General features: G+C 49.2%; 1 protein-coding gene across 1 annotated transcript; it reads right to left on the bottom strand.

Moving 5' to 3' along the window:
- Nucleotides 1-26482, bottom strand: DDX59 (DEAD-box helicase 59). The gene is made up of 7 exons (XM_069737331.1): nt 23835-26482; nt 16618-16785; nt 16037-16126; nt 12448-12699; nt 11329-11481; nt 10877-11005; nt 1-410 (listed from the first exon to the last, which is right to left on the bottom strand). Exons 1-7 carry the CDS (start codon nt 26349-26351, stop codon nt 153-155), a joined length of 3567 nt encoding a protein of 1188 aa, XP_069593432.1. The 5' UTR covers nt 26352-26482; the 3' UTR covers nt 1-152.
- Between the last annotated feature and the right edge of the window lie 944 nt (nt 26483-27426).

Raw genomic sequence — 27426 nt, 5'->3', positions numbered from 1 at the left:
TAATAACAAAATCCTAGGGCTTTAATGTCACTTAAGGACTCTCAATAAAATGAGAGAATGTTTACTTCTCGGGAATGAAAAATGTTCCCAAGATCAAGGAGAATAGAAAGATAATCCCTTTTAGACCAACAACCAGGACCTGGGTGGTGTGGTCACTTGTGTGGTCTCCTCTTGTCATGTTTTCGGATGAGGTCCAGGATCTGGTCTCCTGAGACCACCTTGTTCTGGTGATGCTTCCTCTGCTCCAGTCGCTTCTGCTCCTGCACATAGGGCGAGTTCAGCAGCTGTGGGGGCAGCAGTGACCCCGTGGGCTGCACTCTCTTCACCAGGTCCCAGAAGAGGTTCTTGTTGTTTTTATTGATAAATGTGATCGCAGTTCCTCGGTGACCGAGTCTTCCTGCTCTTCCAATCTGGTAAAAACGCAAGATCAGTTAAACATTGCACATGCAAGTAAATTAATACTAATGACTTCTCTCTGCGATGCTTCTGATGCTCTTATTAGTACATTACAAAAATATGCTGACCAAAACTCTTGCCAATATATATATATCATTACAATTTATTTTTTTCAACAGAGCTCCAGATCGAGAGATGCAGTGTCCCATACATACATGAGACCATCCAAAGCAATGTCATGTCAGCGATGTGTCTAATAACCAATGTGACATCACTATGTGAATATATCCCCCTCCCAAAAAAAAATCTGTCAGCAGGTTTTTGTTATATAATCTGAGAGCAGCCTCAATACAGACATGTGTCACTTTGTTATCTTTGTAGAAGATAAAATTGTGGTTGTATAATAACGGCTGCACCCAATAACCTAACTGATACATCACTGGAATTAGGGTCTCTGTCCCTACATAATTCTGCTGTCAAATTACATAGCAGAACCTGCTGACAGATTTCCCTTAATGAAGTAGTGATATTTTCATTTACTGTATTCTTAGAAATTCAGACAAAAACTTTTTTATGCCTTTTAAAGAGGCCAAGTTGAACAGTGCCCTGAAAAAGTAAGAGCTAAATAAATTAAAACAAAATCCTAAAATAGAAGGCCCAAGAAACCTATTGTGTTAACTACTCCAGCCTCATCAGCAAGACGGCTGTTAGCCCAGCACAAGGTCTGCTGTAAGTCACAGAAACATTGCACCTACAGTCATGTAACGTCATGTATCTAGATCATCATCCTTTATACACAGGGACAAAGAACAGAACAGAATAAATTTGACTATAAATAATAGTGTTAAAAACTTGCGAAACATGCAAAAAAAACTGAAAACACTGGCCCACGTGCCGCAGTATGCCTTCCCGTCCCCGGATCCAATATCAATGCTGTCTGCCTTCTCGAGATGAAGATAGCGGTGAATACATTCGTGGAGGATGGATCAGCAGACTCCTTTTTCCACCAATCAACACGTGCGAATGAGACAGCAGACAGAATGACGTCACTACATCTTGCTTGCTGTGCGAAGAGTCAGTACATCAGAGATCAAAAAAGAGCGCCGGGAGAATGGAAACAAGGAGAGTATGTGTTGTTTTTATTTTTTTATATGTGCATGGGATGTGTGCCTGTATATATAAGGGGCTACGTGAGGGCTCACACCGTATATAGGGAGGCTACGTGAGGGCTCACACCGTATATAGGGAGGCTACGTGGGGGCTCACACCGTATATAGGGAGGCTACGTGAGGGCTCACACCGTATATAGGGAGGCTACGTGAGGGCTCACACCGTATATAGGGAGGCTACGTGAGGGCTCACACCGTATATAGGAAGGGTACGTGAGGGCTCACACCGTATATAGGGAGGCTACGTGAGGGCTCACACCGTATATAGGGAGGCTACGTGAGGGCTCACACCGTATATAGGGAGGCTACGTGAGGGCTCACACCGTATATAGGGAGGCTACGTGAGGGCTCACACCGTATATAGGGAGGCTAAGTGAGGGCTCAGACCGTATATAGGGAGGCTACGTGAGGGCTCACACCGTATATAGGGAGGCTACGTGAGGGCTCACACCGTATATAGGGAGGCTACGTGAGGGCTCACACCGTATATAGGGAGGCTACGTGAGGGCTCACACCGTATATAGGGAGGCTACGTGAGGGCTCACACCGTATATAGGGAGGCTACGTGAGGGCTCACACCGTATATAGGGAGGCTACGTGAGGGCTCACACCGTATATAGGGAGGCTACGTGAGGGCTCACACCGTATATAGGGAGGCTACGTGAGGGCTCACACCGTATATAGGGAGGCTACGTGAGGGCTCACACCGTATATAGGGAGGCTACGTGAGGGCTCACACCGTATATAGGGAGGCTACGTGAGGGCTCACACCGTATATAGGGAGGCTACGTGAGGGCTCACACCGTATATAGGGAGGCTACGTGAGGGCTCACACCGTATATAGGGAGGCTACGTGAGGGCTCACACCGTATATAGGGAGGCTACGTGGGGGCTCACACCGTATATAGGGAGGCTACGTGGGGGCTCACACCGTATATAGGGAGGCTACGTGAGGGCTCACACCATATATAGGGAGGCTACGTGAGGGCTCACACCGTATATAGGGGGGCTACGTGAGGGCTCACACCGTATATAGGGGGGCTACGTGAGGGCTCACACCGTATATAGGGGGGCTACGTGAGGGCTCACACCGTATATAGGGAGGCTACGTGAGGGCTCACACCGTATATAGGGAGGCTACGTGAGGGCTCACACCGTATATAGGGAGGCTACGTGAGGGCTCACACCGTATATAGGGAGGCTACGTGAGGGCTCACACCGTATATAGGGAGGCTACGTGAGGGCTCACACCGTATATAGGGAGGCTACGTGAGGGCTCACACCGTATATAGGGAGGCTACGTGGGGGCTCACACCGTATATAGGGAGGCTACGTGGAGGCTCACACCGTATATAGGGAGGCTACGTGGGGGCTCACACCGTATATAGGGAGGCTACGTGGGGGCTCACACCGTATATAGGGAGGCTACGTGGGGGCTCACACCGTATATAGGGAGGCTATGTGGGGGCTCATACCGTATATAGGGAGGCTATGTGGGGGCTCACATTGTATATAGGGAGGCTATGTGGGGGCTCATACCGTATATAGGGGCTAAGTGAAAGCTCATATTGTATATATAGAGGCTATGTGGGGGCTCATACCGTATATAGTGAGGCTATGCGAGGGCTCATACCGTATATAGGGAGGCTATGTGGGGGCTCACACCGTATATAGGGAGGCTATGAGGGCTCACATTGTATTAAGGGAAGCTATGTGGGGGCTCACACCATATATAGGGAGGCTATGTGGGAGCTCACACCGTATATAGGGAGGCTATGTGGGGGCTCACACCGTATATAGGGAGGCTATGTGGGGGCTCACACCATATATAGGGAGGCTATGTGGGGTGGGGGCTCATACCGTATATAGGGGCTAAGTGAAAGCTCATATTGTATATAGGGAGGCTATGTGGGGGCTCATACCGTATATAGGGAGGCTATGTGGGGGCTCATACCGTATACAGGGAGGCTATGTGGGGGCTCATACCGTATTATTATTTATTATTATAGCGCCATTTATTCCATGGCGCTTTACATGTGAGGAGGGGTATGCATAATAAAACAAGTACAATAGTATTGAACAATACAAGTCACAACTGGTACAGGAGGAGAGAGGACCCTGCCCGCGAAGGCTCACAATCTACCGTATATAGGGAGGCTGTGTGGGGGCTCATACCGTATACAGGGAGGCTATGTGGGGGCTCACACCGTATATAGGGAGGCTATGTGGGGGCTCATACCGTATATAGGGAGGCTCTGTGGGGGCTCATACCGTATACAGGGAGGCTATGTGGGGGCTCCTACCGTATACAGGGAGGCTATGTGGGGGCTCACACCGTATACAGGGAGGCTATGTGGGGGCTCACACCATATATAGGGAGGCTATGAGGGCTCACATTGTATAAAGGGAGGCTATGTGGGGGCTCATAACGTATATAGAGAGGCTATGTGGGGGCTCATACCGTATATAGGGAGGCTGTGTGGGGGCTCATATCGTATATAGGGAGGCTGTGTGGGGGCTCATACCGTATAGAGGGGGGCTATGTGGGGGCTCACACCGTATATAGGGAGACTATGAGGGCTCACATTGTATAAAGGGAGGCTATGTGGGGGCTCATACCGTATATAGGGAGGCTCTGTGGGGGCTCATACCGTATACAGGGAGGCTATGTGGGGGCTCACACCGTATATAGGGAGGCTATGAGGGCTCACATTGTATAAAGGGAGGTTATGTGGGGGCTCATACCGTATATAGGGAGGCTATGTGAGGGCTCACACTGTACATAGGAAGGCTATTTGGGGGCTCATACTGTATATAGGGAGGCTATGTGAGGGCTCATACTGTATATACAAATGTTATGTGGGTGCTCCCACTGTATATAGAGGGCTAAGTGAGGGCCCATACAGTATATAGAGGGACTGTTGGCTCATACTGTACATAAGGACTGTGTAGGCTCAATGTAGGGGTGGTGTGTGCAGTCATACTGTACATAGGAGGCTCACTGTACACGGAGTGGCTGGGTGAGGGCTCACTGTATAGGGGACTGTTTGGGATCACATTGTATATAGGAGGATGTGTACAGGCTCGTTTGTTATATAGGGAGGGGTCAGATCAATTCTTCTCTATATTCAGTGATACAACTAATATTAAAGGGAACCTGTCACCCCGTTTTTTGAGATTGAGATATAAATACTGTTAAATAGGGCCTGCGCTGTGTGTTACTATAGTGTATGTAGTGTACCCCGATTCCCCATGTATGCTGAGAAATAACTTACCAAAGTCGCCGTTTTCGCCTGTCAATCAGGCTGGTCAGGTCGGGAGGGCGTGTTCACAGCGCTGGTTCTTCCTCAGCTTTACGTTGGTGGCGTAGTGGTGTCCGCATGTTGAGGTAACTAATCCACTGTGGGCACGTGAACAAGCAGCGCGCGATCTGCGCTGTCATCCCTTTCGTCGGTGGGGGCGGCCATCTTCCTGGGGCCGCGCGTGCGCAGATCGAGTGCTCTGCTGCACGGGGCTTCAGGAAAATGGCCGCGGGATGCCGCGCGTGCGCATTAGAGATCGCGGCGGCCATTTTCCCAAAGCCGAGATGCAAACTCGGCTTTGGGAAAATGGCCGCCGCGATCTCTAATGCGCACGCGCGGCATCCCGCGGCCATTTTCCTGAAGCCCCGTGCAGCAGAGCACTCGATCTGCGCACGCGCGGCCCCAGGAAGATGGCCGCCCCCACCGACGAAAGGGATGACAGCGCAGATCGCGCGCTGCTTGTTCACCACTACGCCACCAACGTAAAGCTGAGGAAGAACCAGCGATGTCACCACGCCCTCCCGACCTGACCAGCCTGATTGACAGGCGAAAACGGCGACTTTGGTAAGTTATTTCTCAGCATAGGTGGGGAATCGGGGTACACTACATACACTATAGGAACACACAGCGCAGGCCCTATTTAACAGTATTTATAGCTCAATCTCAAAAAACGGGGTGACAGGTTCCCTTTAATGATATGCTTGTGCTCCATGGCGGCCTGTGGGGGGGGTGAAGGGGTGGAGGGTCTTCATATGGTGTTTTGCTTGGGTATTAATGTGTATGGCTTCTGTCAGGTCACTGATCCCTAGTTTATATAATGAAAATTATATACATTTAAAAAAAAAAAAAAAAATCACCGTCTGCAGGCTGGTAGGAACCGGCGCCTGCGCTGCAGCATGATCGCATCTATAATATGCATTTAATTTTTGTTTTTTTATTGTATACATAAATTTAAAAAATAAATAAATAAAAATCAGTCTGAAAATGGCGCTGGCTGCAACTGCGATCCGATAGCTGCTACTGGGCAGACATCTTGGTAGAAAAAAAAAAAAAATTCCCTCCTCCAAGATGGCGTCGCCTGCGCAGTAGCAGCTATTGTATCCCTTATAGCTGCTAATGCGCAGGTGCGGCCGGCGCCATTTTCAGACTTTATTTTTTAAATTTATGAATACCATTCAAAAATCGTCTTTTAATTACCGGTAATAGGATTTTACAGAGTCCACGACAGCACCATACGAGAGAGGGGATCCGCCCACCATCTGGACAGGAACCTACAGGGGCGGTCCCCCTCACCACTCCAGTTTGTATTTCAGAGTATAAGGGACACCGCCATTGAGTTAGTATACAATCATATACACTTAAACATTACTAAATACCATCACCTCTATAGAGTGACAAACTAAAGGCACACCTTCCAAAAGAGTGCAGGAATCCAGTGATTAACTCCCGGGGGGGAATGTGTGGGTGCTGTCGTGGACTCTGTAAAATCCTATTACCGGTAAGTAAAAAACAGTTTTCCTATCGCCACGACAGCACCCTACGAGAGACTTTCAAAGACAAATCACCTGGGAGGGACCACAGCACTAAGAACTGATCGCCCAAACTCTAAGTTGGCCTTAGATGATAGATCAAGACGGTAGGGTTTATAAAAGGTGGAAGGAGACGACCACGTTGCCGCCTTACATATTACGTCTATGGAGATGTCTGCTTTCTCCACCCAGGATGAGGCCATGGCTCGAGTGGAGTGGGCCTCGATGCCTTCTGGTGGTATTTGTCCTTTGGCAGAATAGACAAGACATATTGCATCTCTGATCCATCTGGCGATAGAACCTTTTGTTACACTCGCCCCCTTTCTTGGATTCTGGAAAGAAACAAACAGAGCCCTACCCTGTCTTGTGCAAGTACTCCAATACTGCTCTTCAAACATCTAGCATATGACATTTATGTTCTTCTGCTGAAACTGGATTATCACAAAAGGATGGTCAATATATCTCCTGACTTCTGTGGAACTTAGAAGCTACCTTTGGTAAATATGCTGGATCTGGGTTCAACTCAATCTTATCCTTAAAGACCATTAGATAGGGAGAGTCTACTGACAATGCTTGCATATCACTAAGGGTACCGTCACACAGTGGCACTTTGATCGCTAGGACGGCACGATCCGTGACGTTCCAGCGATATCGTTACGATCTCGCTGTGTCTGACACGCTACTGCGATCAGGGACCCCGCTGAGAATCGTACGTCGTAGCAGATCGTCTGAAACTTTATTTCGTCGATGGATCTCCCGCTGACATCGCTGAATCGGCGTGTGACGCCGATTCAGCGATGTCTTCACTGGTAACCAGGGTAAACATCGGGTTACTAAGCGCAGGGCCGCGCTTAGTAACCCGATGTTTACCCTGGTTACCAGCGTAAACGTAAAAAAACAAACACTACATACTTACCAAGGAACTTCTTCCAAAATTTAGAGTAAATCTTGGTCGTAACCTCTTTCCGGCTACTTAAAAGGGTAGATATTAAGGCGTCCGAAAAACCCCTCCATGCTAGCAACTCCCTCTCAAATTCCACGCCTTCAAATGCAGAGACTCCACATTGGGGTGACGAAATGGACCTTGAGAGAGAAGCTCCGGACTTGAGGGCAACACCCATGGGTCGGTCACTGACATTGCCCTGAGTAAAGAGAACCATGGCCTCTTGGGCCAGAAGGGGGCAATTAGGACTACTCTCGCCTTCTCTTCCCTGATCTTCCTGAGAACTAGATGGATCAGACACATTGGGGGAAACGCATATGCTAGAGGGAAATCCCAACAAACTTGAAGGGAATCCACTATATAAGGTTTGTCCGCTACCCGAAGAGATGCAAACTTCCACATCTGCCTGTTTTCCCTCGTAGCAAACAGATCTATAATGGGTAGCCCCCAAAGATTGACTATCTGTTTGAATATTAGCCGGTTTAGAGACCATTCTCCCTGACGTAGAGAATGACGGCTGAGGTAATCGGCCTCCACATTGTACTCTCCTCGTATGTGGATTGCTGATAAAAAAAAAAGGAAGTGAGTTTCGGCTATGGTAAGTATGCCTGCAGTGGTGATCATTAGAGATTTTGACCTTGTCCCTCCCTGATGGTTGAGGTATGCCACTACGGTCATGTTGTCGGTCTGTACCCGCACATGTGAATTCCGCAGTATTGGTAGAAATTTGAGCAGGGTATATTTGACTGCTGTAAGCTCCTTCCAATTTGAGGATCTTTGGGTTTCTAGAAGAGACCATCGCCCTTGGGTCCAAACACTTCCGATGTGAGCTCCCCAACCTATTTGGGCTGGCATCAGTTGTGACCATGTTGTCCGGTACCATTCCCCAATGTACCCCTTTTGACAAATGTCTGATATCTAGCCACCATTTTAGACTGTAGAGAGTGGCGGCTGATCGTCTGAATGGAAGACTCAGACTACCTTGAAGACTCCTTTCTGCATCTAGGATTTCGGATTGCAATACCCGAGTGTGGAATTGAGCCCACTGAACGGCCGGTATACATGACGTCAACGACCTCAGAAGAGACATTGCGTCTCTCAGGGTTAGACCTGGATATTCCCTTACAGTCTTGACTTTGTGAATAATCCTCTGCTTTTTTTCTTCTGGAAGGAAACATAGTTGATCTTCTGAACTTAGCAGAATACCGAGGAAAATCTGACTCGTTGATGGCTCTATCTTTGATTTCTTTAGGTTGACCAGCCAACCTAGGTCCTGTAGATATATTATACAGTTTAGGCGGATTTTACACTGAAAAAACGAATTCGCCACAACCAGGAAGTCATCCAAGTAGGGTATAACTAATGTATCCTGTTCTCTGATATAGGCCATTACTTCCGAAATGATTTTAGCAAACACCCTCGGTGCCATATATAATCCAAATGGCATTGCCTTAAACTGAAAATGTCTGACCTGATTGTTTAATTGCACCGCCATTCTGAGGAATCGCTGGTGATCCTTGTGAATGGGTAGATGGTAGTATGCATCCTTTACATCCAGGACTGTCATATAACACCTGGGAAAAAGAAGTTTAGTTGCCGATTTAATGGATTCCATCTTAAAGGCATGGTATTGTAGAAATTTATTCAGCTTCTGTAAATTTATGATGGTCCGAAAGGATCCATCAAGCTTGGAGATTAAAAATAAAGGGGAATAAAATCCCTCTTTTTCCTGATCTTTCGATACCTCAACAATAACCTCCTTTTGTCTCAACAGCTGAACCTCTCTTTCCAGGGCCTGTTGTTGATCTGAAGAACTAAGGGCAGTTAATACATCGTAATCAGGAGGTATCTCCTGAAACTCCAACTTTAATCCTGACGCAACTATACCCAAAATCCAGCTGCTGGAAGTTATTTTGGCCCATTGATTATAGAAATATATTAGTCTACCCCCTACTGGAAGATGTGATTTATTGGTAATTGCGTCTACGCCTTGAAGATGATGATGAGGTATTGAAGTCTGAACCTTTCTTCCTTGGCTCCGTCGGCTCCGGGAATAATATATTTCTTCTCGGATGACCGCCCTGAGGTCTGATGCACGAAGGGGAGCCTATTCCTCTAAGGTCCGACAAACACAAGCCTGGCAAAGCTTTTTACTATAGCTATCAGGCAAAGGTACTGTGCACAATGCACACTGCTTATGCTTAGATTTAGTTGTCTTTTTGGCCTTCAACAAAGCACAAAAAACGGACCATATCAGCTACTAGGTGTATTTATAACACTCACCAAAGGCTGAACTCAATAGTACCGGTTTCGGATGAGGTGAATCCACATGTGACGATGGGGCGCTCGAACGCTGTTGCCCCCGTACCACAATGCTGCTACTTCTTGAGCGGCTGCTACCGCTTTTCCTGCGCTGCTCAGGCACCTCCACCTGAAGGTGCTCTGTGTCCCCAACCGAGGACATGTTGCCGCACATCCAGCACACAGCCTCCGCTGCTTAATACCTGCAGCCCCGCCTCCTCCCCGGCCGTGTTACCATCTACTTCCGGGTCACAAACGCTGATGAGACGCCGAGCCGGCGCCGCGCGACCCAGGGCGGCACTGCCCGACCCCTGGGATCACAATTCCACATGGCCAGACGAGGAGGGGTCTGCAAGCAGGACACCCCCGACGCTGCTTCCAGTGACCCCGTCTCTGCCGTTCCCGCAGACACAGCGCAGAGGCCGAAGGACCTGGGTAAGAACCTCGTGCTTTAGCACCTGTCTGTTCCCATCTAGGACAGGATCCCAAACTGGAGTGGTGAGGGGGACCTCCCCTTTAAATCCTGTAGGTTCCTGTCCAGATAGTGGGCAGATCCTCTCTCTCTCGTAGGGTGCTGTCGTGGCGATGGGAATAATTAATTAAATACACATTATAGATGTGATTATGCAGCAGCACAGGCGTCAGCACCTGCCTGCAGAAGGTGATTTATTTTCAATATTCATAATTTAAACTAGGAGGCAGGTCAGTGAGGGATCAGTGACCTGTCAGAAGCCATACACATGAATACCTAAGCAGAGCACCACATGAAGCCGCCCGGAGCACGGCCATATCATTAACTCAAAGCTGAAACCACTATATTTATTGCAGGACTAATGAGATTAGTTCTCTATAGCTCATTCTAACACCCTCCTTGTGGCAGCATTGCCCCCAACCAGCCTGTGAGTACAGGCAGGTCTGTTTGGTCTCTCTCCTGTGTCTTTGTGGTGTAAATTTTTACATCTTTATGAATCTGTGAAATGCTATGTTTCAAATTCCCATTTCTTGCTAACGTATAATTGAAATCACTTTCCAGCATACATTTTTGGTAACAGTGGGAGGCAATAGTGGATTGATGGACGGTCCATTATACTTGAAACATTCACTGAACATTACACCGCGAGTGCAGCCTGCACAGAGCCTTTCCTAGCACCCAGCACTGTAACGTCCATTTAAAGGCCAATACTGCAGCAGACTGCTCACCCATGTGAATACCACTGGTATGTCTAACCTCCTCACCTGGTGCACATATTCATCCATGCTTGATGGCATGTCAAAATTTACAACCAATTTCACATGCACTAAATCCAAACCTCTGCCCAGGACACCGGTGCTAACAACAACATCATACTGTCCCTCCAGTAATCCCTGTAAAAAAGAGAGGACATGCGTTACTCTCTGAAACTGCCTTCCTCCAGTCAATTCTTGGCTAGACAGGACAGGAGCAGAAGACGGCAGTATTATTGTTCTGAGTGCGATCCAACAAATCATCGGACTGCACTCAGATGCCACATGAGTGCAGTCTGATTTCCACTGGATTTCCAATGGAGAGGGATGAAGAAATATTGTGTGCTCAGATCCTCTCATCAGAGATTAATCAGTGTAATTTGCATTATCAGCCTGATTTTCTTAGATGAGCGAATCTACTGCCGTCTGGACGAGCCCTAAGGTTGAGGCACCCATCATGTTACCTGTAGTATCTTGGTCCTCTCTGACTGGGACTTTTCAGAGTGAATTGCCACACATTCTAATTGAGTAATCTTCCGGATGGCGTCACTGAGCAGATCTGCCCCCAGACGACAGTCCACAAACACCAGGACTGGGGGCTGGAAAAGCTTGGAGTCCTTTTGAGAGAAAGACTTGATGTAATGCAGGAGGAAATAGGAGTGGAACTTTGGGTAATAAAATTTTGCCAACAGGGAAAAAAAAAGTAATACAAGGCCATGAATCATTTTCTTTTTTTAATGTCCCTTAAACGAGCTGTCTACCTTAAAGGGGTTTTTCAGACTTAAGGATAAAGACTGCAGTCACAATGTGACTTGAGAGTTGAATCCTAACAGCGCGCACATCATACGCCGTGAGGATTCTCTGGTGCCAGGAGCAGGCGGTAACGTGACCGGAAGTATGTGATGTGCATACTTAAGGCCAAATTCCGACTAGATGCCTGGCCTGGCTCTATTCATTGTCATGAGCGAGGCCGCGCACCGTCGTATCAGCATATGACCAAATGTACACAAATCACATACTTGTCCTCATGTTACCACTCTCTGCCAGCACTGGGTAATCCTCACGGTGTTTGGTGTCCACGCTGTGAGGACTCAAAAGTCTGCAGTCACACAGCCTGGTCAACCCCTTTAATCAGAATTCATTTATATGCTCCATTAGGATATGGTGACCTATCGCTTCCCAAAGAGGATGACATGAATGCAGGGGGGGTCAGTGACTAACACCACACAGGGGTCTGTATCATTACCGATGGTTCCCCATTCACTTTGCTCTTGCACCAACCATTGAGATGAAAAGTGTTAGTGTAGTAAGTGCTGACAGCTGGGAGTCCAGTGGGCATTGCAGATGGTTATGCCCACTGGCTACGCCAAGTCCTACCAGGCTGGCAGCTATGAACAGCACCTGGCATGGACCATAGAAGGCCGTACATGGACAGGCCACATTCACTATTCCGGGCATACTGGTATCTGTTTCTTACAGAAGCTGGGTAATAACCATTATACCTTCCTGACCAGCGTTTACCCAAACTAAGACCCTAAATGTGGAAAGTAATCTATAACAAAGACACAGGATGAAACGCTCACATTCAGGACTTCAAACAGCTTTTTTTTCTTGGAAGGCTCTTCCACCCAGAGGACAATCTGCCGAACATTAGGGCACGGCTGGTTCTTCTCGCCTGCAGTTATCTGCACCGGATCCCTCAGCAGCTGCTGGGCGAACCTTTCAATGCTGTCCGGAATGGTGGCGGAGACCAGCACTGTCTGGCGATCTAGAGGGGTGCGCTCCAAAACCTCAAGCACTTGTTGCTGAAAGCCCATCTTTAGCATCGTGTCTGCCTGAAAAAGCAAATGGATATCAATTAGGCACCTCTTACGTTGTAGGACTACGTCATCTGTAAGGCCGTGTGCTCACCTTACATAAAGGTGCCATCATGAGGCTGTACATTGGGATCTCTGCTGCAGGGGTGAAGCAAATTGGCCCAATTGTCATGCAATAAAAGTAATCCCATGCATTTTCAACAGAAATAAACCCTTCCTACTTCCGCCACAGATTTTTTCGCCGTAAATTTTTCATTGAATGTGAACGTGGTTGTAGAAATTATATTCATATGCATAAAACACAAAAAAGCAGAATCTGCCCCAAATTTCACATGAAAAACAATGTGTAAAACATTCCCCCGGGATCTCTTGTTCAGCACATGCTGCTAATTATTAGTGGCTAAAATATTTAACTTTTTTCAGAAGGACATTAAATAATACAGCAAAGAGTAAAGCGGTCATCCTAACTTCATAACCGCTTAGTGACAGAGCCAATTTTTGACCACTGGCACTTTATGAGGTTATAACTCTGGAACGCTTCAATGGATCCTGATGATTCTGACACTGTTTTTTCGTGACATATTGCACTTCATGATAGTGGTAAAAATTTCTTTGATATGACTTGCATTTATTTATGAAAAAAACAGAAATTTGGCAAAAATTGTGATCATTTTCCATTTTCCAAATTTTTATTTTTGTGCCCTTAAATCACAGTCATAGCACACAAAATAGTTAATAAATAACATTTCCCACATGTTTACTTTACATCAGCACAATTTTGCAAACAATTTTTTTTGTTAGGACGTTATAAGGGTTAAAGGGAATCTGTCACCCCAAAAATCGTATATGAGCTGCGGCCACCGCCGTTAGGGGCTTATCTACAGCATTCGGTAATGCATTCTGTAATGCTGTACATAAGCCTCCAATGTATCCTGAAAGATAAGAAAAACAGGTTATGTTATACTCACCCAGGGGCGGCCCCGTCCGATGGGCGTCACGGTCCAGGTCCAGCACCTCCTATCTTCATACGATCACGTCCTCTTCTTGTCTTCCTGCCGCGGCTCTGGCACAGGTGTACTTTGTCTGCCCTGTTGAGGGCAAAGTACTGCAATGCGCAGGTGCCGGGCCTCTCTAACCTTTCCCGGCGCCTGCGCACTGCAGTACTTTGCCCTCAACAGGGCAGATAAAGTACGCCTGCGCCAGAGCCGCGGCAGGAAGACAAGAAGAGGACGACATCGTAAGAAGATGGGAGGCACCGGACCCGGACCGCGATGCCCACTGGACCTGACCGCAGCGGGACCGCCCCTGGGTGAGTATAATATAACCTGTTTTTCTTACCTTTCAGGATACATCGGGGGCTTATCTACAGCATTACAGAATGCATTACAGAATGCTGTAGATAAGCCCCTTTTGCCGGTGGCCTTATCTCATACGATTTTTGGGGGTGACAGATTCCCTTTAAAAGTTGACCAGAAATTTCTTATTTTTCCAACAAAAGTTATAAAACATTTTTAGGAATCACATCATATTTGAAATTAGTTTAGGGGTCAATATAACAGAAAATACCCAAAAGTGACACCATTCTAAAAACTGCACCCCTCATGTTGCGCAAAACCACATTCAAGAAGTTTATTAACCCTTCAGGTGCTTCACGAGAACTAAAGCAATGTGGAAGGAAAAAATGAACATTTTACTTCTTTCACAAAAAAAATATTTTGGAACCAAACTTTTTGATTTTCACAAGGGTAACAGGTGAAAATGAACCACAAAATTTGTTGTGCAATTTCTCCTGAGTACGCCGATACCCCATGTGTGGGAGAAAGCCAATGTTTAGGCGCATGGCAGGGCTTAGAAGGGAGAGAGAACCGTTTGACTTTTTGAATGAAAAATTGGCTGGAATCAATGGCAGGCGCCATGTCACGTTTGGAGACACCCTGATGTACCTAACAAAACCCCTAATTCTAACTCCAACCCTAAAGGCCCCTTCACATTAAGCGACGCTGCAGCGATACCGACAACGATCCGGATCGCTGCAGCGTCGCTGTTTGGTCGCTGGAGAGCTGTCACACAGACCGCTCTCCAGCGACCAACGATGCCGGTAACCAGGGTAAACATCGGGTAACTAAGCGCAGGGCCGCGCTTAGTAACCCGATGTTTACCCTGGTTACCATCCTAAAAGTAAAAAAAACAAACACTACATACTTACCTAACGCTGTCTGTCCTCGGCGCTCTGCTTCTCTGCACTCCTCCTGTACTGTCTCTGTGAGCACAGCGGCCGGAAAGCAGAGCGGTGACGTCACTGCTCTGCTTTCCGGCTGACCGACGCTCACAGCCAGTGCAGGAGGAGGGCAGAGCACAGCGCCGGGGACAGACAGCGGTAGGCAAGTATGTAGTGTTTGTTTTTTTACTTTTAGGATGGTAACCAGGGTAAACATCGGGTTACTAAGCGCGGCCCTGCGCTTAGTTACCCGATGTTTACCCTGGTTACCAGTGAAGACATCGCTGGATCGGCGTCACACTCGCCGATCCAGCGATGTCCGCGGGAGATCCAGCGACGAAATAAAGTTCTGGACTTTGTTCAGTGACCAACGATCTCCCAGCAGGGGCCTGATCGTTGGTCGCTGTCACACATAACGATTTCATTAACGATATCGTTGCTACGTCACAAAATGCAACGATATCGTTAACAATATCGTTATGTGTGAAGGTACCTTAACACAGCCCTGACCCCAATATCACAACCTTAGCTATGTATAACCTGCCCACCCCACAGCTTTCTACATACAGTGCATGGTGACAAAGAGCTACCAATCAGTGCTGGGGTGGAGGTTGGAGCAGGAGGCACGAAGCAGCTTGTCCTGTAATAATAAATCTCCTGCTGATAAAACACTGATTGTATTGAAACAGCAAAACACAGCCCAAGTGCTGCAATCATGGTGCTCTCAGATTACATAACAGAAATCTGCTGACAGATTCCCTTTAAATTGCTGAAACTGCAAAGAGCATGTAAAAACTAGCAGCTTTGCAATTTACCTCTTTGATTGTCATGTATTGGTAATTTTATAATTTACTATTCGTCACCTAGGTTACCAGCCACCTCTGCAGATTATACGTCAGCAGCTGGGATTCAGTCAGTTTCTGTGCCCCTGTGCCTCCTCTACTACTGAGGCAAAGCTGCCTCTGCTCGCAGCATCCAAGGGCGGAGAGTCCAAACCAGCAGTGCGACCATGCCGCTGGTACAGACTGTCAGTCTTCGGGATCGCACCGTCCCCTCAGCAACCAAAGAGCCGAGAAGGAAAGAAGCAGCGCGCTCTCCAACAAAGCAGATTAGATCAACCCTGTCATATTCACTTACCTCATCCACTATCACGATCCTTAGTGCTCCCAGGTTTACGGAATTCTGACTAATGATTTCTAAGAGTCTTCCAGGAGTTGCAATAATAACCTGAAAAGAAGGAGGAGAAGGTTTTCAACACCAAAGTCAATTGTGTAACAGATCCGAGAGAACCTGGACAGTATATATTACAGGGAATCAGTCACCCCCGGGATGTATATGACTTATTAATATGGGCATGCAGGTGATAGAAACGTGACACTAGTCCTGCCTGGCTGCCTCATATTGAGGGGTCACATACAGCCGCGGCAGAGGCAATGACAGCTGATTAGGGGGGATGCCAGGTGTTGGACCCTCCGCAGATCTGCTCCTTATGACCTATTTTAAGCATAGGTCATCAACATCCTATGTTCTGACAACCCAATAACATAAATCTACAGCATTAAATAAAACCATCTCCAAGCTCAGCATACCCCCTTTATTTTCCTGTCCTCACCATAGTAGAGCCGACAGATCCACGATAAGACATTTTTCATAAATTAGCTGAGAAACCTGACTCCAATAATGCGATACAATACTTATCCTGATAGGTGCTCACTTACCTGCACATTCTGCCTGAGTCGGTGCAGCTGGGGTGGTAATGGCAGCCCCCCGACCAGCAGAGCAGTCTTCATTTGGGGAAGTTTAAACATCAGCTCCTGGGCCTGTTTCTCTATCTGCACAGCAAGCTCTCGTGTAGGCGCGAGGATTAATGCAGCCGGGGCGTCCTTCTAAAAAGAAATCCGAAAACAAGCGGATAACACTTCTCCTGGTCTATACGTGTCTCCTCCTATAGTTACATCATTTCCTCCCCAACTATTCCTATGTTCCAGTGACTCCAATAAAAAAGGGCAACGGTTACGCCCAGTTGTCTATTGATTTCCACAAGGAACAGGAGTAATGGCACAATGCAGAGTCATCATGAATGGGCTCCAGTATTGGCCAATAATGGGGATCAACAATAGTTGGCTTGTCAGTTTTAGAAATCCTGCACATGCATTTTTTTCATCCCTTTCAAACACTCCATTAAAGGGAATCTGTCAGCAGGTTTTCACTATGTAATCTGAGAATAGCATGAATTCAGAGACATGTCGCTTATTAGGCTGTGTGTCATTAATTACTTATAATGAAAGTTTTATCATCAGGAAGTAATCACTGTCTGCACATGCCTGTTACACAGACAACACCCCCTACTGGGATAAGCAGCTCACTGTCAACAGACAATGTACACAGAAAGCTGTGGTGAGGGAGGGGGCAGTATTTGAGATCTGCTCCATCTAATAACTGATTGTGTCACAACTGCTGCACCCATCGCTGGAATCAGGGTCTCTTCTACATTATGCTGCTCTCAGTTGAGGTAGAAAAACCTGATGACAGATTCCCTTTCATTTGTCGCATGTTTTGTTGCATCTTCAGTAATGTTTTTTCCTCATTTCTTTTCCTGATGTTTTTTCCAAGTCCCAGAAGAAGAGCTGATGAAAAAAAAAATCATAAATAGTCTTTTCTCTTTGAAAACACAGTCCAATCTGCAGGCCCCGGGAGCAGCGGGAGCCAGTCATTTTCTTACCAGGCGCTTTATCAGCTCCATTCCTGCCCAACATTACATCGCCCACATCTTCCGCACAGACCAGATGTCTGACTTTCTATTCGTTTCTACAAGACCCACACATCAAGGCTTTTACAGGAATGCACAGATGATGGTCGGGGCCCTAATCCTGGCAGAGTAGGAAGGGCTCGTTCACAAGACCGGATTTTCAGTCCGAGTGCTGTCCAAATTGGATCGCACTTGGTCTAATAATATTCTATGGGGCAGGACAGATGAAATTGGATGAGACACTCCCATTCAAATATATATATATATTTCCATACAGAGCCACGGAACATTGTAATTCTGTAACATGAGAATATGACATTGTCTAATCAGGTTTTTGTGTTGCATCTTTTTGCTTTTAAATGTTTGGCAATTTTTTTTTAAGGTATTACAAAATTAGTAATCTTTCATTTTTCAAATTGGCCACTGGAGCTACATTAGATTCTTATATCCTGTCATTTCAAAAAGAGTTTACAGGAGTTTTATCAGCAGTGACAGGATTGCAATAACTGATAACACAGGATCCCCCTATCATAAAAGTAACTTTCTACCTCCCCCTCCCTTCACACGCTCATTAGATGCTTCCATACAATTCAATACAGCCCCTATTGCTGCTAATGTACAGTGGGGGAAAATAAGTATTTGATCCCTTGCTGATTTTGTAAGCTTGCCCACTGACAAAGACATCAACAGTCTATAATTTTAAGGGTAGGTTAAATTTACAGATACTTATTTCCCCCACTGTACATGTGCATTCCCTAAGGCCGGTTTCACATTAGCGTTTTGAGGAGCTGCAGAGGGCTGCGGACTTCCTCTGTGAAGCCCCGCCCTCGGTCGCACCTCCGCCTACTTCTGCATGTGGCCTGCGTACCTATCTTTAACATTATGTACGCAGGTAGTGCCGCTATATGCGGATGCTTCTGCATGCGTCGTTTTGACGATGTGGCGACCAGCGTAGGACGCAGTTTGCATACCTCCCAACTTTTGAAGATGGGAAAGAGGGACAAAGTCTGCGGTGCGCAACGCGCGCCGCGGCAAATTTTAGGCCACGCCTCTGACCACACCCATTCACTAGTCACACCCATATCCACGTCTCAACCACACCCATTTAGCACTGCTGATCAAACTGTTCATAAAGAATAATTATAAACAAAAAAATATGGCCACACATGATGCTCCATACTGTAGAATGACCGCACATGATGCTCCATACTGTATAATAGCCGCACACGATGCTCCATACTGTCTAATGGCCGCACATGATGCTCCATACTGTATAATGGCCGCACATGATGCTCAATACTGTATAATGACCGCACATGATGCTCCATACTGTATATTGGCTGCACATGATGCTCCATACTGTATAATGGCCACACATGATGCTCCATACTGTATAATAGCCACACATGATGCTCCATACTGTATAATGGCCCCACATGATGCTCCATACTGTATAATGACCGCACATGATGCTCCATACTGTATATTGGCTGCACATGATGCTCCATACTGTACAATGACCGCACATGATGCTCCATACTGTATAATAGCCACACATGATGCTCCATACTGTATAATGGCCGCACATGATGCTCCATACTGTATATCGGCTGCACATGATGCTCCATACTGTATAATGACCGCACATGATGCTCCATACTGTATAATAGCCGCACACGATGCTCCATACTGTATATTGGCTGCACATGATGCTCCATACAGTACAATGACCGCACATGATGCTCCATACTGTACAATGACCGCACATGATGCTCCATACTGTACAATGACCGCACATGATGCTCCATACTGTACAATGACCGCACATGATGCTCCATACTGTATAATAGCCACACATGATGCTCCATACTGTATAATGACCACACATGATGCTCCATACTGTACAATGACCGCACATGATGCTCCATACTGTACAATGACCGCACATGATGCTCCATACTGTACAATGACCGCACATGATGCTCCATACTGTACAATGACCGCACATGATGCTCCATACTGTACAATGACCGCACATGATGCTCCATACTGTACAATGACCGCACATGATGCTCCATACTGTATAATAGCCACACATGATGCTCCATACTGTATAATGGCCGCACATGATGCTCCATACTGTACAATGACCGCACATGATGCTCCATACTGTATAATAGCCACACATGATGCTCCATACTGTACAATGACCGCACATGATGCTCCATACTGTATAATAGCCACACATGATGCTCCATACTGTATAATGACCACACATGATGCTCCATACTGTATAATAGCCACACATGATGCTCCATACTGTATAATGGCCGCACATGATGCTCCATACTGTACAATGACCGCACATGATGCTCCATACTGTATAAGCCACACATGATGCTCCATACTGTATATTGGCTGCACATGATGCTCCATACTGTATAATGGCCACACATGATGCTCCATACTGTATAATAGCCACACATGATGCTCCATATTGTATAATGACCACACATGATGCTCCATACTGTATATTGGCCGCACATGATACTTTGTACCGTATAATGGCCACACATAGCTACTCCTACACACACGGCTCCGCTCCATACATCTCGTACACACACGGCACTACTCCGTACACCTCGTACACACACGGCACTACTTCGTACACCTCGTACACACACGGCTCCGCTCTATACACATTGCACACGCTCCGTATACTTTGAGCACGCATGGCTCTGCTCTGCACACCTCATACACACGTGGCTCTGCACTGTACACCTCGTACACACGTGGCTCGGCTCCATACACCTTTAACACTCTGCTCTGATCCGCAAACCTCTTACACACAAGACTCCGCTCCGTAGACCTTTCACATGCTGCTCCGCTCCGTACATCTCGTATACACCCGGCTCAGCTCCGTACACCTCGTAAACACGCGGCTGTGCTCCGTACACCTCATACAAACGCGGCTGTGCTCCGTACACCTCGTACACACGGCTCCGTACACCTCTTACACACGATTCCGCTCCGTACACCTTTCACATGCTGCTCCGCTCCGTACACACGCGGCTGTGCTCCATACACCTCGTACACATGGCTCCGTATACCTCTTACACACGACTCCGCTCCGTACACCTTTCACATGCTGCTCCGCTCCGTACACACGCGGCTGTGCTCCATACACCTCGTACACACGCGGCTGTGCTCTGTACACCTCGTACACATGGCTCCGTATACCTCTTACACACGACTCCGCTCCGTACACCTTTCACATGCTGCTCCGCACACCTCGTACACATGCGGCTGTGCTCCGTACACCTCGTACACACGGCTCCGTACACACGACTCCGCTCCGTACACCTTTCACATGCTGCTCCGCACACACGCGGCTGTGCTCCATACACCTCGTACACACGCGGCTGTGCTCTGTACACCTCGTACACATGGCTCCGTATACCTTACACCTTTCACATGCTGCTCCGTACACACGGCTCCGTACACCTCGTACACACGGCTCCGCTCTGCACACCTTTCACATGCTGCTCCGCTCCGTACACACGCGGCTGTGCTCCATACACCTCGTACACACGTGGCTGTGCTCTGTACACCTCATACACATGGCTCCGTATACCTCTTACACACGACTCCGCTCCGTACACCTTTCACATGCTGCTCCGCACACCTCGTACACACGCGGCTGTGCTCCGTACACCTCGTACATATGGCTCCGTACACCTTTCACAGTACGAGGTGCACCGAGCGGAGCCGCGTGTGTGTACGAGGTGCACCGAGCGGAGCCGCGTGTGTACGAGGTGCACCGAGCGGAGCCGCGTGTGTGTACGAGGTGCACCGAGCGGAGCCGCGTGTGTGTACGAGGTGCACCGAGCGGAGCCGCGTGTGTGTACGAGGTGCACCGAGCGGAGCAGCGTGTGTGTACGAGGTGCACCGAGCGGAGCCGCGTGTGTGTACGAGGTGCACCGAGCGGAGCCTCAGCCGCGTGTGTGCACCGAGCGGAGCCGCGTGTGTGTACGAGGTGCACCGAGCGGAGCCGCGTGTGTGTACGAGGTGCACCGAGCGGAGCCGCGTGTGTGTACGAGGTGCACCGAGCGGAGCTGTGTGTGTGTACGAGGTGCACCGAGCGGAGCCGTGTGTGTGTACGAGGTGCACCGAGCGGAGCCGCGTGTGTGTACGAGGTGCACCGAGCGGAGCCGCGTGTGTGTCTGTGTACGAAGTGTACTGAGCGGAGCCTCAGCCGCGTGTGTGCACCGAGCGGAGCTGCAGCTTGTAATTAGCACATGATGATACAGTGACTGACTGTCATAGGGGCTTAGCACTTTTATGCCTGTGGAAATAAAGCAGCCACATTGATGTGTTGTCACTATCTCCCAGGGAGCTGCAGCTGCTCCTCCTCCACAATGCACTGGACGGAGTGAGTCATCTCTGTGACATCCACTACTCACTGATCTCTCTGCATCTCTCCCATTAGCAGCCTCCAGTCCTCTCATGGTCTGCTGCTTACATTGCCGCCGGCACCCAAGCTGTGTCATGTCACCTCAGGTGTCCCCTCTCTCTGAACTGAGGCTATATTCACACTTTGCGGTTTTTACCGCGGAACCGCCGCGATTTTGATGCTGCGGGTCCGCAGCAGTTTCCATAGCGTTTACAGTAACATGTAAACCCTATGGAAACCGCAAACCGCTGTGCACATGCTGCGGGAAAAACCGCGCGGGAACGCAGCGGTTTAAAACCCGCAGCATGTCACTTCTTTGTGCAGAATCGCTGCGATTCTGCACCCATAGGAATACATTGAACCGCTTACTTCCCGCATGGGGCTGTGCCCACGTTGCGGGAAGTAAGCGGATAATGTGCGGTTCCTACCCGGGGTGGAGGAGAGGAGACTCTCCTCCAGGCCCTGGGAACCATATTTGGGGTTAAAAAAATAAAAAATCTGGTTATACTCACCCTCTGATGTCCGGAGCTCCTGGGCGCTGCACGCGGCCGTCCGGTCAGAGTTGCTGTGCGACCAGGACCTGCGGTGACGTCGCGGTCACATGACCGTGACGTCACGAAGGGTCCTTCTCGCACAGCATCTTTGGAACCGGACCGCCGGGTGCAGCGCCCAGGAGATCCGGACATCAGAGGGTGAGTATAACCAATTTTTATTATATTTAACATTACTATTGATGCTGCATATTGCTGCATATGCAGCATCAATAGTATAGGCGGAAACCCGCAGCGGAAACCGCGGAACAAACCGCGATAAATCTGCAGGGAGAACCGCAGTTGTTTTGCCCTGCAGATTTATTAAATCCGCTGCGGGAGAACCCGCAGAAGGACAACGCAAAGTGTGAACATAGCCTGAGGCAGTGGCACACTGGAAGACTCAGGAACACAAAGACGGGGAAGGGGCGTGGCCTAACAAAAGGGGGCGTGTGACAGCAGCATCAACTGTTCTGTCTGCGGGACTCTCTGCGTCCCGGGCAGGACAGACGGGGCAAGCATGAAATCCGGGGCAGTCCCGCACAATGAGGGACGGTTGGGAGGTATGAGTTTGTAGCAATTTTTTTTCTCCGCATCATCAAAACGACGCATGCGGAAGCATCCGCATACAGCAGCACGACCTGCGTACCTAATGTTAAAGATAGGTACGCAGGCCGCATGCAGAAGTAGGCGGAGCTAGCGGCCAAGGGCGGGGCTTCACGGAGGAAGTCCGCAGCCCTCCGCAGCTCCTCAAAACGCTAGTGTGAAACCAGCCTTAAACAGTGGCCGGTCTGACAAATGCAAGACTACTAATTTTTTATTCAAATCATTACAGAAAAAAAGAACATTAAAAAAAAGGTTATTTTCTAATGACTAGTTTAAGGTCTCATTACAAATTTCATCCATTGTTGGTTTGTGTCCATTGTTGCCATCAGTGTGGCATCTGTTTGCCTTGATGGCATTAAAAAAATAAAATAAAATCAGCACATATCCATCCATCAGCCATTAAAAAACAGCCATCACACGGATGGCACACACGACTGTTATCCGTATGTTTTCACAGATTCGTTCTCTTAAAGTTTAAGTGTAAATTGGATCAAAAATGGACATTCTCAATTTTCCGTAGACCAATTACCGATCTATCAGATACGCATTAGTATATACATGACATTCACTTGTGTCTACATGATCTGCATAGAATACCTGCTCCATACACCTGACCACAGCCGGAAGCAGGAAGGCCGCGGTCTTCCCAGACCCGGTGTCGGCGCTGGCCAGTACATCTCTTCCCATCAGTCCAACAGGGATCATCTGCATCTGGATGGGAGTAGGAGCGTCATATCCAGCCCGCCTCAGGTTTGTGCAAAGTATGGGAGGAAAGTTACAATGCTCAAACTCTATTATTGGCCTGCACACTTCTTTTCCGTTTACAGACAGGCCAAGCTGCTGCCTTAAATTGTCAATCTGCTCCTGACCCAGCTGGGTTATAAATTCGTGCTCCGTATAGGTGTAGGGTGCGGTACTGGACTGTGTAGACGCTGCATCCACGGGCTGATGCACTGGGGGCACAATGGCCATGACCCCACCTGGATGAGGTACAGGCAACGGTTCTACAGCGGCAGCTCCTGTGGTTACATTATGTAAAGGTGAAGCTTGCTGAGCGTGTGATGTGTCGTCAGCAGAGCACGTCCCTGTAGACTGCAGGATGTCTTTGGCTTTACACTCCAGACTACACACATCGCGCTCAGTCCGGTCACAGATGTATTCTCCATATCGCCCACATATAACACAGACCGGTTCTCCGGGGAGCGGCCAGCGCTGAAGTTTGCTGTAGGATTTGATGGGCTCATCCTCTGCATCAGGAGCAGATGGAGAAGATGGAGGAAGAGAAGTAGATGCTGGAAACGGAGCAGGTGGCAGAACCGCAGAGGCAGGTGGGGAGGCATGCGGTGCAGCAGAGGCAGGTGGGGAGGCAGGTAGGGAGGCATGAGCTGCAGCAGAGGCAGGTGGGGAGGCATGAGGTGCAGCAGAGGCAGGTGGGGAGGCATGAGGTGCAGCAGAGGCAGGTGGGGAGGCATGCGGTGCAGCAGAGGCAGGTGGGGAGGCAGGTAGGGAGGCATGAGCTGCAGCAGAGGCAGGTGGGGAGGCATGAGGTGCAGCAGAGGCAGGTGGGGAGGCATGAGGTGCAGCAGAGGCAGGTGGGGAGGCATGAGGTGCAGCAGAGGCAGGTGGGGAGGCATGAGCTGCAGCAGAGGCAGGTGGGGAGGCATTAGCTGCAGCAGAGGCAGGTGGGGAGGCATTAGCTGCAGCAGAGGCAGGTGGGGAGGCATGAGGTGCAGCAGAGGCAGGTGGGGAGGCATGCGGTGCAGCAGAGGCAGGTGGGGAGGCATGAGCTGCAGCAGAGGTAGGTAGGGAGGCATGAGCTGCAGCAGAGGCAGGTGGGGAGGCATGCGGTGCAGCAGAGGCAGGTGGGGAGGCATGCGGTGCAGCAGAGGCAGGTGGGGAGGCATGCGGTGCAGCAGAGGCAGGTGGGGAGGCATGAGCTGCAGCAGAGGCAGGTGGGGAGGCATGCGGTGCAGCAGAGGCAGGTGGGGAGGCATGAGCTGCAGCAGAGGCAGGTGGGGAGGCATGCGGTGCAGCAGAGGCAGGTGGGGAGGCATGAGCTGCAGCAGAGGTAGGTGGGGAGGCATGAGCTGCAGCAGAGGCAGGTGGGGAGGCATGCGGTGCAGCAGAGGCAGGTGGGGAGGCATGCGGTGCAGCAGAGGCAGGTGGGGAGGCATGCGGTGCAGCAGAGGCAGGTGGGGAGGCATGAGCTGCAGCAGAGGCAGGTGGGGAGGCATGCGGTGCAGCAGAGGCAGGTGGGGAGGCATGCGGTGCAGCAGAGGCAGGTGGGGAGGCATGAGGTGCAGCAGAGGCAGGTGGGGAGGCATGCGGTGCAGCAGAGGCAGGTGGGGAGGCATGAGCTGCAGCAGAGGCAGGTGGGGAGGCATGCGGTGCAGCAGAGGCAGGTGGGGAGGCATGAGCTGCAGCAGAGGCAGGTGGGGAGGCATGAGCTGCAGCAGAGGCAGGTGGGGAGGCATGAGCTGCAGCAGAGGCAGGTGGGGAGGCATGCGGTGCAGCAGAGGCAGGTGGGGAGGCATGCGGTGCAGCAGAGGCAGGTGGGGAGGCATGAGCTGCAGCAGAGGCAGGTGGGGAGGCATGAGCTGCAGCAGAGGCAGGTGGGGAGGCATGCGGTGCAGCAGAGGCAGGTAGGGAGGCATGAGCTGCAGCAGAGGCAGGTGGGGAGGCATGCGGTGCAGCAGAGGTAGGCGGTGCAGCAGAGGCAGGTGGGGAGGCATGCGGTGCAGCAGAGGCAGGTGGGGAGGCATGAGCTGCAGCAGAGGCAGGTGATGATGTAGCATGAAGAGGTGGGGGTACACAGGTTACAGATGGTAAGGCATGCGGTGCATTAGGAACACATGGCGCAGCTGTTGCATGTGGTGACGCCTGTGTGACTGCAGCAGCCGGTGAGACATGTGCTGCGGCGTCAGATGTTGCAGCACAGGCAGGAGAGGATGCAGCTGGGGAGCCATGCGCTACAGCAGCAGAGTTTGGAGGTGAAACAGATGATATCTTCGTAGCTCCCGCCGGCGGACATGTCAGTGCCCCCGTGCCTCTCCCCTTCTTCCCTCCGGCTCTCTCCGTCTCCTGACGCCTTTTCACCGCTCTTGGTACAAACATTGTCTGATGACGGACGCCTCTGTCCAGTAAAAAGCCGTCATTCCGCAAGAAATGACTCCGGTCAGCAGAGGTCGCTGTGCAGCAGAGCCATCACTCGGTGAGAGGCAGTAGTGGACGCTCAGCCAGCAACACTTCCGGCTCACGCTGATGACGTCACGTCCGCCTCATTGTTACTAGTGATGTGACGTTCATGAACGAGCCGACTCAAACAGCCGGCTCTTGCTATCTAGTGGCTCTCTGCTCTCCTCCCGTCAGCCTGGTGGTGGAGGGGGAGCATAGGAGCCAGGAGAGACTGTGTGCTGGAGGGGGAGAGAGGAAAGCTGCTGCTGAAAGTACTGTAGAGGAGTCGGCAGCAGCGCACAGTGTTATCTCATTCACCCGGCCAATACAGAAGCAGGATGTAAATGAAGGCAGAACATGTGACCACAGAGCAGCCAGTCACAGCTCAAGTTTCACTTGTCCTCATGCACTGTCTTCTTACCTCTTTATTGGCATCCTGCCCTGTGTTCAGTGTGTTGTAGTGACTGACGGTCCCTGACTGGAGGAGACCAGGCTGAAGTTGGTTTCTTATTCGTTCAGTTTCTTATTCTGAGCTGAAGTTGGTTTCTTATTCGTCGGTTTCTTATTCGGCAATTTTTTCTTTTCTGTTTTTTATAAGTTTAACAACAAAAAATAATCATCACAATAATAAAAGACAATGCAGCGAGGAGCCCTGATGTGAATACACTTAAAAACGGCTACAAAAACAATAAAACTAGCACAAAAATGGGCATCAAAGTGGGCACCAAATAGCGCTGAAGAAAGGGTTAAATGCCTTTGGGCCACTGATCTCACACTGCAGACATATAGAACAGGGAGCCCCACATCAAAACCATTTTTTTCCAGCCTGGCCCAAATGGGTTCTGGGCATCAGAACTGGCATCAAAGTAGGCAGTCAATTTTGGCCATTTGAATAAGTAGCTGATGTTTTTAAGGGGTTAAATGCCTTTGGGCCACTGATACAACACTTAAAATACACAGACAGTGATGCCCTGCATCAAACCCAGGTCCCTCCAGCCTGGCCCAAATGGGTTCT

The sequence above is a fragment of the Ranitomeya imitator genome, chromosome 8 (assembly GCF_032444005.1).
Source record: "Ranitomeya imitator isolate aRanImi1 chromosome 8, aRanImi1.pri, whole genome shotgun sequence".
In the NCBI taxonomy this organism is placed as follows: domain Eukaryota; kingdom Metazoa; phylum Chordata; class Amphibia; order Anura; family Dendrobatidae; genus Ranitomeya; species Ranitomeya imitator.
This window is presented reverse-complemented; position numbering and strand designations above follow the sequence as displayed.

What these genes read in the sequence shown, in the direction of transcription:
- DDX59 (XM_069737331.1), bottom strand. Translation starts at nt 26,351, where the DNA reads ATGTTTGTACCAAGAGCGGTGAAAAGGCGTCAGGAGACGGAGAGAGCC. An exon ending in TGGTCAGGTGTATGGAGCAG is followed by an intron (nt 16,786 to 23,834) that starts GTATTCTATGCA and finishes ATTTCTTTTTAG; the next exon opens with AAGGACGCCCCGGCTGCATT. An exon ending in TGGATGAATATGTGCACCAG is followed by an intron (nt 411 to 10,876) that starts GTGAGGAGGTTA and finishes CGTTTTTACCAG; the next exon opens with ATTGGAAGAGCAGGAAGACT.